Source organism: Belonocnema kinseyi, chromosome 2 (assembly GCF_010883055.1).
Source record: "Belonocnema kinseyi isolate 2016_QV_RU_SX_M_011 chromosome 2, B_treatae_v1, whole genome shotgun sequence".
Taxonomy (NCBI): Eukaryota; Metazoa; Arthropoda; class Insecta; order Hymenoptera; family Cynipidae; genus Belonocnema; species Belonocnema kinseyi.
In genome coordinates, this window is record NC_046658.1 from 112,767,685 (window position 1) to 112,783,447 (window position 15,763).

Here is a 15,763-nt window from a genome sequence, read left to right on the forward strand (position 1 = left end):
ATTGAAAATACATTTTTTGTTTAAAATTCAACTTTTTGATTAAAATTTTGTCTTTTTGTAATTGATAATTTAAATATTTCGTTGAAAAATTACTTATTTTCTTGAAAAATCGTCTTTGTGGTAGAAAATTCATTTTATAGCTTGAAAGTTAATATATTCCAGCTAAATATTCATCATTTTAGTTGAAAGTTCATCTTTTTGTTGTTGTGGAAAATTAATTTTTTTAACTGAAAATTTAACATCACCATTTTTGGTTAAAAACTGATCTTTTTTTTAGTTCAAAATCCAGCTATTTGTTTGAAAATTGATATTTTCGGTTGAAAATTCAACTATTTGGGTCAAAATTCATCTGTATTTTTGAAAATCCAAATTTTTACTTGAAGAGTTAGGAATTTCAAGCTGTTTAAATTGAATTTTATATAGTACCCACATCAATTTTACCAAAATATGCACTGAATTTTAAGTATAAGTAGAGGAAATAAAAATTAGAGACAAATTCAAGAAATGATTAATTATCTTTTTTGTATAATTTAATTATTTAATGAATTGACTGTGCTAAAATATTTAGGAATATCTTATAATATCAATTGAATTCCTAGAAACTGAGAAAAAACATTATTTATAATAAACTCGCGAAACTGTATACATATTTCGCGTCGATTGTTTAAAAACATGCGAAATATTTGGATGGTCCCATGCTATGAAAAATTATACCACAAAAAAACCCCTGGAATTGCCAGGGAACTTTTTCCCCAGGATTTGAGTAGACACCCTGATATATATTATATGTATATGTATAAATATATACACACACACATATATATATATATATATACACATATATAGAGAATGATATCGATATTGTAAAGAGCATAAAATCTTACATTGTAAATATTTCTATTACCTAATGAGTAATGACTACTCAATTCTGTACTAAGTACAATACACGAAAGACGATTTCGAGAATTTTGTGATGTATGAATATAAGTACGATAAAGCTACGTATTTTTAAAACGATGCAAACTATAAAATGTCATTTGAATTGGAATGCAGCCGTAGTTATTGCTACGATAAGTCATCAGAAATAGCCATTTGTAAAGTTAGTCCATTTTCTATTGTATAATATAAAATAAAGGATAGATTTTATTATGAATAATGGATAATAAATAAACGAGTGATGTACCGAATGCGTAAATACTGTGAATGCCAAGCGAGCACCGACGTTTCATAATGCACAAATCGATTCTATGAATTTTCTCAATTCTCATTCGAGTTCAGGATCATTTTTAAAATCCACAGTTGTCAATAATTTTCTAAAGCTCATTCCCATTCAGTCGATTAGCGTCCACCGACGGACTATCTTAAAATTAAATCTCTCCCTATACAATCTATCTCCACTTATCTCTCAAGTAGCGTAAATTCTTCGTTTTCCGGGTTTAAACATTGTGTGATAAACAGCGGTCGAAGAAATGCAGAGTCCCATACTGATAAATGTTATTGAAAATGCATAATAGTACCAGAATCCATTTGATGCGCCACAAAAGAACCAGACAAGGGTCAAAGCAGTATTTTGCAACAGCACCAGCGTGCAATATGAAACTAGCCACTTGTCAGCGTACTTAAATTTGATCCTGTACTCAATCACGCTGAAAATGTAGACCAAGCCGAGCCACAAATTCACGAAGAAAGTCGTGGCGTCTTGATATTTTGCGTAGTAAAATAAATATGCAAGCATGAGCACATAGTGGAAGCCCAGGACACCAAGCAGATGAAAGGGAAAGTGCTCGAAGAATATCGCGATGGAAAGAACCCGGGGCAAAATGAAAAGGAACCACCAGAGGAACGAGACGAATTTTCCCACAGGTTCGTCTTCTTCGAGACCTTTTGTCGACTGCTTTCGTTTTGGAATTATCAAGGTTGAGGAGAGTTTATCTGATGGCTTTTCCTCGATTTCTTGTGTTGATGAAGTAGACCTCGCTGTTTCCGAGGATTCATTGACAATGGAGTCGGGCCTCGGTGGAGCCGGCATATCCGGAACAGGGATTGGCGTGAAGGAAGTGATTCTCCTGAGTGGAGTGGGAGGAGGAATGAGAGGCGCGTTTTTTGGAGGAAGTGGTGGAGTCGTGGAGATTTGACGTTCCAAAACGACTCGGGATTCCGATCCTCTGCCATTTGAGTGCTCATCGTTTGATCGCATCGAATTATCTGCTAGGGAAGGGCTGGTTGAATCTTTGGCTGGGGTTGGCGATGCCGCGTGCAATGGAGTTTTTTCCTCGAGGCTGTTCAGTTCCTGAAAGAAAGGGGATCGATTATTTCTTCGTGGAAAAATCACTGGATCAGTTTTTTTTTTTTTTGGGGTATTGGATCAAGATTTAATAATCAGAGTGTCGAACAGAGGAATTATTTTAAATTTCCGATCCGGGAATTTCAGTTCTTTTGCCAAAATTCTCTTTTGTTCTAAAGAGTTTAAGGATGTGCACTACGTACAATCAATCTCAAAAGCTGCCTATATGTATAATGATTTATAAAGTAGACCAAAAAAAAGATCTATTATTAATTTCTTGTAAATCTTGATGGAGGCTTTTAAGCACACTTGAGAAAAAAAATAATTCATGTTAAAATTATTTATTTAGCGGTAGTTATTTAAAGGTTTAGTTTCTCCTTTCTCATTAGGAAAAAGTTAGAATTTTTAGTTAATTCTAATGATGAAGGCCTCATTTTATTCGTTAATGGATTCTCTAAATTTCTATTTGGATTGATTCTATTAAAAAAATAATAATTTATAAATCATAAAGTTATTATTATTACAATCATAGTTTAAATTTTAATTAACACCGCCCAAATAAAATTGTAGAGATTCCTTCAAAGAATAAAATGAGGCCTTGATCATTAGGATTTAATAAAAAATTTAACTTTTCCCTAAAGAGAAAGGAAAAACTAAACCTTTAAATAACTATTGTTAAATAAACAATTTTAACTTGAATTATTTTTTTCTGAAGTGTGCTTCGAAGTCTCCAACAAGATTTACAAAAAATAGTAACAGATATATTATATTATTATTAATAATATTATAATATAATATATATATATTATTAATAATTACATTATTTATATTTCGCGTGAAAATGTTAATGTAAACAAATTTCACTCCAAAATATATTTAAAGCACTTTATTAGTTGTGTTTTCAAATTAAAAAAAAAGTAAATTTTTAAACACAGAAATTAATTTTTAACTAAAGTGATGAATCTTCAATAAAAAATATTAATTTTCAACCAAATAGTTTAATTTTTAACCCAAAAGATTAATTTTCTGACAAAAAAGACTCATTTTCAACAAATTACAGGAATTTTCATCTAAAGAAGGTCAATTTGCAACCAATATTAGAAATGATCAAAATGTTAGAAAAATAAATGTTAAAAAAAATTATTTTCCAACCAAAAGAAGTTAGTTCTCAACAAAATGATTCAATTTTAAACCCAAACGATGAATTTTTTACCAAAAAACATACAGTTTCAATATAATATACATAAATTTTCAACTAACAATATACATTTTCAAGCAAAAATGGAATAGTTACAGCTTCAGTTAAAAAGATTATTTTCCAACTAAAAAGAAACGAATTTTCAGCAAAAGAAATTAATTTTTAATCACAGTGATGAATTTTCAACCAAAAATATGAATTCTTAACTACAAATTATTTTTTCAACCAAAGAAACTAATTCTTAACAAAAAGTAGAGTAGTTAAATTTTCTACAAAACAGATCATTTTTTAACGAAAAAGATTACATTTCTATCAAAAAGGTAAACTTTCAACGAAATAAATAAATTTTTAACAAAATAGTTTTACTTCTAACTAAATAGTTGTACTTTCAACCAAAAAGAATGAATTCTCGACGAAAAACGTGATATATTTGTTTCAAAAATAAATGTTAAAAGTTCTCTTAAATTCTCCATAAATGCTCTGATAAAATTCTGTTATCAAATTAAGAATTACAGATGCCTCTTTCAAAATCTCTTTTTACAAATAAAAATTACAATTTTTATATTTTTATTTTAAAATGTAAATCTTTCTCACTTTGACTTGGAAAAAAGATATTTAAAAGTTCAGATAAATATTAACGTTCGAGTTTCACTTTACACCGGCCCCTTTTCATATATATTTTATATTAAATCTCCTCAAATTAAGTTACCAAATATGTAAAATAATAAAATTTTTAATTAGATTTGATTTTTTGAGAAAATTTCACAAAATTTAAAACAAAATGTACATTTTGGAATACTGAAAAAAAGATGCTTTTAAAGAATTTTGAAAAATGTCCATTCTATAAAACCTTTCTTAAATTTCCTGGGAGAATTTAAAATAATTTTTTATTTTGAGAAAGAAAACTGTAAAAAAATTTGGAATACTTTAGGGACATTTTGTTAATTTTTTAAAATAATTTTTAAGAAGTGTAGGAAATATTTCATGTTTAAAGGTATTACGTGAATAAAAAAAAAATTCGTTTGGGAAAATTTTCTAATGGTTTATTTATTTTTGTAAATTAATTTGTAAAGATTTCAAAAACTATCGAAATGAATTTACAAAATTTTCAGGCAATTGTTGTCTATTTTTAAATATTGTTCTAAATTTTAGGAATATTTTTGGTTAAAAATGCTACTGCTTGGTTGAAAATTAGTCTGTTTTGGTTGACGATTCAACTATTTTTTCGAAAAATCGTCTTCTCGTGGATGAATTCTACTCTTTTTCTACTGAAATAAAGTTATTCAAAACTTAAATACCAAATATTATTTTTTTTGTTCGGAATTCATGTTTTTGGTTGAAAATTCAATTACTTGATTGAAAGGTTTACTACTTTGTTATTAATTAACCTTTGTGGTTGAAGGATACAAATATTTTGTTGAAAAATTGTATTTTTTTTTAAATTTCAACTATTTTTTATTTAAAATTACAATCTTTTTTTATTGGAATGTCAACTATTCTTAAACATTAATTTCTTTGGTTGAAAATTTAACTATTTCGTTTATAATTCGCAATTTCTGGTAGAAAACTGATCTTCTTGGAACAAAATTCAATTACTTAGATAAAACTTAATTTTTTTATTGAAAATTTCTATTTTTTAGTTAAGAATTAAACTATTTTCTAAAAAATTGGTCTCTAAAATTGAATGAAAAACTTTTCTCAAAGAAAAATCTAACATCTGTCAAGAATTTATTTCTGCAAGGTATTTTAAACTTCACTTATTTATTTATTTTCATTTGACTAGATTTGCCTAAAGTGTAACCGAGTTTTAAAGACTTTAAAAACTTTAAAGATTTCAAAATAAAAAAAATTGGCAAACAGCATTATTATTATTAATAATTATTATAAGAATTATAATCGTGTATGTGGACAATTAAGTCTTTTTCATTGTTCATTTCGTGATTGAACAAAACTCATTAATAAAATATCATTCAGCTGAATCAAATTCCCGGCAATTTCTCGATAAAAAAAAAACTTCGGTCTTCCACCGGTCAGATAGGCACTCTGAATAGTTTTAAAAGAAATAACTCACTTGAATTCGGTATTTTTTCAACCATAAGGCCCAGGGTAATTTTCTACCGTAGACTCGTTGACTTTCGTATCTTTGGAAGGACATTGTTTTCATTGCCATCACGGCAATGGAAACGAGGATGCATAGTATCTGAACTGCTTCTGTGGGAGAAGGAGCTTTACTTTAGTCAGTAAAAGTTCACGTTAGTTTCACGAGTTTAAATTTTAGGAATTAAATTAAATGACGGAATTTAAATCATTTAATAATTAAACGATTTATAAAGTAGATAGCTACCAGATTGTTGAGTGCGTTCAACTGTTCTTTCTCTGAAGAGCAAGTGAGTTTGAAATACTGCTTGCGGAGCAGCCTGGAACCAAGCTTGAAGGAAAAAGTATAATTCCATAGCAGCAGGTGCAGAGGCCAAGTTTAAAGTTTTTTTTCTCTCAGTACCAGACAATCTTATCGCATCTATGATCAGGACTATTAATCCGGCAAATCTGGAAAAAAGAATTTTTTAAATTAGTAATTCGTAAAACCTGGAATTGTCAGGAAAATTTTATATACCTGGAAATGTCAGGGAATTTCTTATTTAAACAGAATTATAAAATTCAATAATAATGATTCTTCAGTTGTAAACCTAGTTTTTTTGTTCATGTTTTTTTTTTAATTAATTTTTGTAACTGAAAATTTATCTATTCTATTTTTTGCTAAAAATTGGATCGTCTTCAGTTAAAAATTTAAGTATCCAACTTGATTGCACTATTTTCTCTCTCTTGGCAAAAAAATCTTTTTAACTTAAAAGTTAAATTACAAAACAAGTTATCTTCTTTTAATGAATTTTTTAAATTATTAAAATAAAAATATTTCTCGGTTGAAATATCAACTACTACATTTTGCATTCAGAATTCGTCTTTTTTGGAAGCAGAATTTAATTACTAGGTTAAAAGTTAAACCCTTTTGTCACAAAATAAATTTTGTGTTCAAAATTTATCATTTTAATTGATAATGCATTTTTTTGGTTGAAAATTTAACTTTTTTGTTGGAAATTTTGTTTTGTTTTTGGTGAGAATTTAATTATTATTACAGTTGAAACTTTAGCTATTTTATAGACAATTGTTAATTATTGAAAATGATTAATTTTTTAAACTGAAAATGTAATTATTCCAGTTGAATATTCCATCAATTTGGTTAAAAAATCATCTCTTTAGTTGAACATTACTTTTTTAACCGAAAATGTAACTATTCAATTTTTTTAAAATTATATTTTTTAATTTAAAATTCGTATTTTTTGGCAGAAATTAAGTAACATGGTTGAAAATTCACGTTTTTGGTTTATAATGAAACTATTCCAATTGAAGATTCATATTTTAAGTTGAAAATTCATCTTATTGGTTTCAAATTCAACGATTTCAGGTAAAGATTTATCATTTTGGTGGAAAATTAATTTTTTTTTTCAACTGAAAATTTAACTATTTCATTTTTGGTTGAGAATTAGTATTTTTTATCTCAAAATTCAACTATTTGCTTGGAAAATTATATTTTTTAATACAAAAATTAATCATTTTATTTAAAAAATTATCATTTTGTAGAAAATTCTACTATTCCAGTTAAAGATTAGTCATTTTATTTGAAAAATTCAAATATTACAGGCAAAGATTCATCATCTTAGTTGAAACATCATCTTTTTGGTTTATAATTCAACTATTCCAGTTGAAGATACTTCATTTCGATTAAAAAGTCAACAGTTTGGTTAAAAATTAATTTTTTTGAACTGAAAATGTATGTACTCAATTTTTGTTTTCAGATTCATATTTTTTAATTCAAAATACAACTTTTTGGCTGAAAATTTTTCTTTTTTTAGTTAAAAAGTCAGCTATTTCGCTTAAAATCAATGTATTTTCGTTGAAAAATCGTCTGTTTTGGTAGAAAATTAATTTTCTTGTTTACAAATAAATCTTTTTGTTTGGAAATTCATCTGTTTAATTGAAAATTCAAGTATATTAATTAAATATTCATAATTTTATTTGTAAATTGATCTTTTTGGTTGAAAAATGGGACAACTTGGTTGAAAGTTAAACTCTTTTGTTAAAAATTTATCTGTTTGGTTGAAAATTGATCTTATAGCAGTTAAAGATTCATCATTTTAATGGAAAATTCATCTACTTTTGTTAAAAAAATATTTTATTTTGTGGAAAATTAATTATTTTAACTGAAATTTTAACGATTCCATTTCTTGTTAAACACTGATATTCTTTAGTTCCAAATCCAACTATTTGGTTGAAAATTCATCTTTTTTATTAGAAATTGAACAAATATTATTTACAATAAACTCGCGAGACTGTATATATTTCGAATTGCTTGTTTGTAAAAATGCGAAATATTTGAATGACTACCATGAAAAATGGTTTCTCGAAAATACTTGTGATACCTGGAAAACCCCTGTAATTTTTAGGGAATTTTTTTCCACCCAGAATTTGAGTAGATGCCCTGATATCTAACTACCTAGATATAGCAAAAATTATAAATTTGTGAAATTATGTTTCAGAAATATTTTCTCGTTTAGAAAGTCAAAGCGGATGACTCATTCTGCTGTGAAGATATATTGTCAATCGAAATTGAACGTACTGGATAACACTGAGTGAATATAAAAGATAATAAGAGGTCGATTGCCATTATTGATAAAAGCTATTGAAGTCAAGTGCAAGATTACACCAGAAATAATGCCTTGGTAATGACATTACTGGGTTACTACAAAATCCCAATTTCGAAATTCTGAGACTTTCCCTGACTTTTCCCTAACTAATTTCTAATTTTCCCTTATAATTATCTTTTTTTTCGGTATAAAAATAACCATACACTTAGGAAATAAATAATGTTAATGCGAAAAAATGTTTGTTTCTACGTTTGTGTTAAAGAGTTCTAGCGACAACAGTCATACATAATTTTATGAGATTCATCCACAAATTACGTCAGATGATTTGGAAGGGGGGATACAATTTTATAGCTTCTTTTGAGGGTGTGTGGGGGAAGTGATATTATCTGACAAAACCCTTTAATAATGATAATGCATTTTCAATAAAATAGAACATTTTTAGCCAAGCAGCTGATTTTTAACCAAAAGGGTTAATTTCCAACCAAACATAATACGCTTCTCAACAAAACATGTAATAGTATGAATTTTCTACAAAACAGTTGATTTTTCAACTAAGAAGACAAATTTGACACACAAAAAAAACAGAAATTTCCAACTTAACAGGATCAATTTTGAACAACAAATTTTTTTCAAGCAAAAAAGATGAACTTTAAAAAAAAAGATGAATTTTCAATCAGAAAGAATGACTTTTTAACAGAAGTGTTGAATTTTCAACAGTATAATTAAATATTCTATACCAAAACAATTGAACTTTCAACCTAAAAAAGACGACTTTGAAAAAAATGAGTTATCCATTTAAAAAAATAATTTTTCAAGTAAAACTAGAATATTTACATTTTCAGTTAAAAATAAAAAATAGAACTGAAAAATAAACAAATTTTCAACAAAATAGTTCAATTTTCAACCAAAGAATTGTATTTTTAACTCAAGTGAGGAATCTTTAACAAACAAGAGGTATTTTTAATCAAATATGTAATTAAATTTACAACAAAACAAAAAAAAGAACTTTCTAACCAAAAGAAAAATATATGAATTTTTAACTAAAAAAGATCAAAATTGAACCAACAATAGAACAGTTACATTTTTGGTCAAAATTTGCAACAACAAAAAATTAATTTTAAACTAAAAAGGTGAAGTATCAATCAATGAATATTTTTCTATAAAAAAAAAAGAATTCTCAATTAAATAGTTAAATTCTCATATAAAAAAGATACACTTTCAACTTCAAATAGATTAACTCCAATAGTTACATTTTCCGTTCAAACAAATATAATTTTCATGCCAAAAAAAACTAATTGTCGACAAAATAGTTCAATCTTCAATCAAAAAAGACCAATTTTTAACAACAAAAAATGACTGTTTAACAAAACTGTTGAATTATTAATTGTTGAATATAATACAGTTTATTGAAAATTCCCTAAATGTTTTAGGTTTTTCTTGATATACTTTGACTTTCTCTGACCAGTTTTAAATTTACTGACTTTATAAAATTCCCAGATCTGTAGCAACAATAAATTCTTTTGAATGTTGCTGACAATAATTTTTGGTAGGACTTACGAATTTTTTTCATAAAAGATAAAAAATTTGTTATTGTGGGTAAATCATTAAGATTTATTCATTTCTAAATAATTGAAGTCAAAATAGAACTGTGTAACAATGTTTAATTACTAATCAGAAACTGCAAATGCTGAATTTTCATTTGAATTTTATCACGTTCCAAGAACGATGGTTGCTTAGATGGCTTCTGAAAAGAGACTCTATGCATTTAATTCAGAGGTCGAGATTATTACGTGACCATGCGCTAAACAAATTAAAAGATATTTCAAATTCAAGGGAATATATTATATATTGTAATATATATATAAGAAACTTGGCATAAATTTCCATATTCAAATTTAAGAAATTAAATATTTCAGGGTAGCCGAAAAAATTTATTTTCAAAATTCCCTGACTTTTCCCTGACCATTAATATTCAAAAACCAGCATTCTAATCTTTTAAAGTTAAACCGAATAAGAAAATTTTATATTAAAATAAAAAAAAAATTGTTCAACCAAAAAATATGACTTTTTTACCATTAAAAATTAATTCTCAATCCAAAAGGATTAATTTTCAAGAAAACAGATGAATTATCGACCAAAATAGATGAGTTTTAAAACAAAGTAGTTAAACTTTCAACAAAGCAATTAAATTTTCAAGAAATAATGTAATTTTCTATATGCCAAGATGACTTCAACTAAATGTTCGAATATTTAATATAAAAATGTTAAACGTCAAACAAAAACCATTTCGATTTAAACCAAATACTAGTTCAGTTTTCAAGCCAGAAATACCATTTTTAAAATAATTTATTAGTAGATGAATTCTCAACAAAAAATGTAACAGTTGCATTTTTAACAAGCAAAAAATTAAATTACATCAGAAAGAGATGAATTTTAAAAACAAAAATAGACGGATTTTAAATAAAATACATGCATTTTCCCAAAAAAAGGTAAACTTGCAATTAAAACTGAAAAAGCTAAATTTTTAGTAAAAAAATTAATTCATGCAGAATGATGAATTTTCAATTAAAATTACGAATTTTCAAACAAGAAGATGATATTTCAACAAATGAAGATTTTTCAGTTGAGAAAGAAAAAAATCTCATCAGAGTTGTAGAACGAAGACGAATTTTCGATAAAACAATAGAATTTTCAGGGGGAAAAATTGAATTTATTTCCAAAAAAGAATAGATTTTAACTTTAAATAAGAAAAAGTATAATTCAACCAAAAAGGACAAATTTTGAAGATAACTATTGCAACAGTCGCGTTTTTAGCAACAGATAAAAATTAAAAATTTTAAAAAAAGTTGAATTTTTTGCCACAACAGTTGAATTTTTAGCCAGGAATGTTGACTTTTTTAAAAAAAATAATTAAATTTCCAACAAAATAGTCCAGTTTTTAAACAGCAAAGATTAATCTTCACCCTTTTAATATATTTTTCTATTTAATCTACTGAAATTAGTTTTCACCAAATATGATAATTAATAGCATTTTTCTATTCTATATTACCTGTTTCTTTTACGAGCACTCAATCTAAGAATATTGCACAAAATTACAAAAAATATATATTTTTGAATATATCGAAAAAAAGAAGCTTTTGAAGAATTTTCAAAGGTTTCAAGTAAATCAATTTTTTCTCTCTAGATTCCTGGGAAAATTAAAAATATTTTTTATGTGCAAAATAACATTTCGAAAAAAGGAAAAAAAAAATCCAGAACATTTTAAGGTAATTTTGTTAATTTTTAAATATATTTTTAAAATTTTAGGAAAAAATTGAATCATTTTGTGAGATATTTCAGTTTTAGAATTTTTTTAAATTTCGAAAAATTGTGAACACGATGTAGATTGACGAACTCAACGGTCTCATCAGTAAAGCTATGTCAATGAGTGACTTGGGTCAATTAATAACAATATCTTTGAAAAAAAAAACAGCAAAAACGTCATCTAACCAAAATGTATATATTTGAAGTTATCTTTTTCAGAATTTTGAAAGGTATCATGTAAATAATTTTTTAAAGATTCCTGGGAAAATTTCTAATGATTTTTATTTGGAATAATAACATTTCAAACGATATCGAAAAAAGGAAAAAAAAATCTAGAAGATTTTAAGGCAATATTGTTAATTTTTTAATATATTTTAACATTTTTAGGAAACATTTGTATACTTTGGAAGATTTTTAACTTTTAGAAGATTTAAAAATATTTCCATTTTTGTGAACAAAATGTAAATATTCGTAGGATTTCTTTTTAAGAATTTGGAAAGGTATCAAGTAAATATATTTTTTAAGATTCCCGGGAAAATTTCAAATAATTTTTTCTTTGGAAAAATAACATTTCAAACGATTTCGAAAAAATCTTATCATTTGGAAGATATTGAACTTTTAGAAGATTAAAAAATATTTCGAATGTTTTAAAAACAAAATATAAATTTCACAGGATTTCTTTTTAAGAATTTTGAAATGTATCAGAGTAAATTAAAAAACTCCTTATGATTTCAGGGAAAATTATAATAAAATTGTAATAAAATTAATAATTAATAATAATAAATTATAATAAAATTATAATAAAATCAAATTTAATGTGATCAAATGAATTATCCTTGACAGTTATTTCAAAAGCCTCTTATAGAACTCCCCTGGCTTTTGCAAGACTTTTTTCAAAATCCCTAAATTTCCCTGACCAATAAAATTCCCTGACCTACCTCCACCCTCTATTTGTTTATAAAAATCGTTAAAATAAAAAAGAAAATAAGCAATTGTATAGATAAAAGAAAACTACTTTACCTATATAGAGCGAAGAGAGGAAAGGCGATAAGATGACACAGTTGAAGTCCAAACCACGCAAAGGCACCTTTTGACACCTTATCATCATCTGTCATCCACCAATCTGGTCTCGAAACCGTCAAAACAAAATAAACAATTGCAGGCAAATATATCAAGCCAATAGTAATGCATCCCCATATCGGATTGTCCTCTCGAAAATGCTGAACAGAAACCACCAAATCCGCCGAAAAATTAAGAACATATAGAATGCAGTTTACGAGTGTTGGAATCAAAAACACTAAATAAATCTGCTCCGTCGACCTCAGAGGAATTTTCAGACAGCGAGTTGGCCTCTCCCGGCACATCGACTCAATTTCTCCATTCATTCTCAAAAGAATGCTCTTTCTTTTCTCCTTTTTTTGATCATCAATGAAGATCTTTCTTTTTCAATAGGAAATCCAGATCGTTATTTCTCCGAGTGCATTCCATACACGTTTTTCGGGCCCTCGCATTTTGGAGTAAAATTCTTTTTACGGTTTTTTCGAAGTAGGAAAAATAAGGCCTTTTTCTGGAATCGGAATTAAGTCACTCGTTCTTTAACATACACATGTTTTTCCATGCGTGAAAGATATTCTTGTCTAAAGATAGATTCCAGAATTCACAGTACTTTTACCAAATCCTGCGTCATATAAGTACTATGTAATTATGTTTATTATAATATGTGTTTTGAATGAACTAAATGTGACACGGAAATGGATGTCAACAATGCTTCTCTAGAACCTTTTCTTGGCCACGATTAAGTATCAATCTACAAAATCTACTTACTTGTTTTATCTTGGGTTTGAGTTACGAAATTGGTCGATTTCAGTCTGAAAGTAATTAATTTATTTATAAAGCACTATTAGTCACTGGGATGAGAGTCGACGCTCAAGATTCTTCATTTGGAGAAACCAGACTCACAACACCAAATCAAGAAAGAAATTGTGCAATCGCAGCATAATCTTGAAACTCTAGTGATAGAAATATTCTTAAGAATTATTCATATTTGTCACTCGGTGAGATAAGACAAGACTACGGGAATGCTTTTAACCGTAAAAAGCACGCGTCGTTTCAGACACAACTCGTTACTCACACGACTTCTCCAGTCGCTCCGTTTCTCGCCCTACTCTCTAATGACGGAGTGTGACGGAGTAATAATTAGAGGATAATCATAATAAAGAAAAAAGGAATGGAATGAGAGTGGGGATGACAGAAGAACGGAACAGGCGACCAGAGATGCACCGTGACGGAACTGACAGCCCGTGTCACTGTCACAGATGTTCGCTGACCAACTGCTGTAATCAAAAGATATCACTCGCTGCAATGTCTTATTTTCTCTACAACATTGTATGTAATTTTTGCTCACGTAGTTGCTAATTTTCTACTTTATTCATTTTATCGTGAAAAATTAAATTTTTAATTCACTTTTTCATGTAATTTCTATTTATTTGTATGAAATCTTTAGAAAACATTAACTTTCAAATTGTGTGTGATAAGCCTTAAGGCGCCAAATTCAAATGGTTTGAGACGATAGCCGCAAAACTTGATTTTCAAAATTCCCTGATTGACTTTTTATTTTTCTTCATCATTAATATTTAAAAACTAAAATTTTAATCTTCTTACCGTTTTGCCGATTTTTTTTTTATAATGAGTATTTGAATTTTTTTAATGAAAACGCGAATTGTCAAAAAGTGGTCAACATTTTGTTAAAAAGCGTGATATTCATTATTCCTGTTTAGGTATTTATCTGTATCTCCTTGGTTCTGATAAAATTTCTTGTCCTTTTTCACAATCCGCTGGAAAAACTAAGCAATATTTAAATAAAAATTTATTGTTTAAAGTTCATTTGTTTTTTAATTTAAAATTCTTTGAATTATTTCAAAGTTCTTTCCGGTCTATTCGTATTTTCGATGCAAATTCGGACGCGCTAGAAACATTGGATTTCACGAAATAGAAAAAATAACTTTGCGGCAAACTGACTTGATTTCCTTGGATTATTATAACTTTATATATCATAATTAATTCTTTAAAAAAAATTGAACCAAGAGTCAATTCGAAGTTGAAACTTGATTTTTGTAACTATTTTTCTGCCAAAGGACTAATTTTAATTTGAAAAAATGATAATAAAAATAAATCAAGTTGTCTTCAGATTTTTATCCTTTTCCAAAAATCCAGTTTTCCGACCATTTCCCAAAATAGCAGCGATTTTTTTTCTTTAATTTTTTTTCTAGATTTGTCCTAATTTAAAGAGTATATTCCATGATACACTGCACTGTTTTCGAGCCCTTGGGAGAAGAGAGCATTTTTTTGGTCTAAAAAACGAAAATTCATTTTTTGCCAAAACGATACAATATACAAACAAAAAAATCAAAAGAACAAAATTGTTCGGCTAAAAAAGATCTAGAAAAAAGTTCATTTTTTCTCTAAAAAACAATTTTATGGTATGATGAAAAACCAAAAAAGGCTTCATTTAATAGTTTTACCAACGAGTTGGTAGAAGAATAATGAAGTAAATTAAAAATAATGGAGAGTACCGATTATTTAAAAAATCATGATTTCAGAGATAAAAGAAAAAAATTATAAAAATGAAAGGTGAATCTTTAAAGTTTCAAGTAAATAAACAATAATTGACAAATAATTTGATGAAATACCTAATAATTTAATGTGAGTTTAAGAGACTTCAGGGTGAATTGAACTTAAATTCATTTTTTTTAAATCCATTGAATTGAATAGAATTGAGAACAATTCAAGAAAATTCCAAAAAGTTGAAAAGAATTCAGGATAAACTAATAAGAATTCAGGGTGATTCTAAATGAATTTTCTTATAAAAAGTATTTGAAAATATCGTATGAAGACCCTCACTTCTTGTGAATAAATTCTTTCAAATCCATTAAAATATTATAAAATCCCGTAAATTTAATATTTCCTGAAATACTGGGAAATTGATTAAAATACCTTTACAGCTTTTAAAATCACTTGAAATCATATAAATCCTCGGAAATCTTATAAAATATCTTGGAATATTTTTAAATATTTAATAATCTTATAATTCCTGTTAAATCCTTCCATATCTTCCGAAATTCTTCACAGCAGGATAACAATTTTTTTTTAAATCCTTTACTAAAATGCTTGAAACTCCCTTACAATTTTGTAATCTTTTAAAAATGCCTTCCAAGTTTTAAAAATTCCTTAGAATCTTTCAAATACATTAATATATTTAAAATCCTTTGAAATTTT

The 15,763-nt window shown here is 27.0% G+C and overlaps 1 protein-coding gene across 2 annotated transcripts; it reads right to left on the reverse strand.

Annotated features, from left to right (window-relative positions):
- Nucleotides 1-1,115: 1,115 nt before the first annotated feature.
- Nucleotides 1,116-13,800, reverse strand: LOC117183096. Of its 2 annotated transcripts, none has more exons than XM_033376260.1 (5): nt 13,313-13,800; nt 12,509-13,166; nt 5,827-6,029; nt 5,554-5,693; nt 1,116-2,290 (listed from the first exon to the last, which is right to left on the reverse strand). In XM_033376260.1, exons 2-5 carry the CDS (start codon nt 12,871-12,873, stop codon nt 1,406-1,408), a joined length of 1,593 nt encoding a protein of 530 aa, XP_033232151.1. In that variant the 5' UTR covers nt 12,874-13,166; nt 13,313-13,800; the 3' UTR covers nt 1,116-1,405. The 2 variants fall into 2 exon arrangements, with proteins under 2 accessions (XP_033232151.1, XP_033232150.1); XM_033376259.1 differs by having other exon boundaries at nt 5,554-5,708.
- Between the last annotated feature and the right edge of the window lie 1,963 nt (nt 13,801-15,763).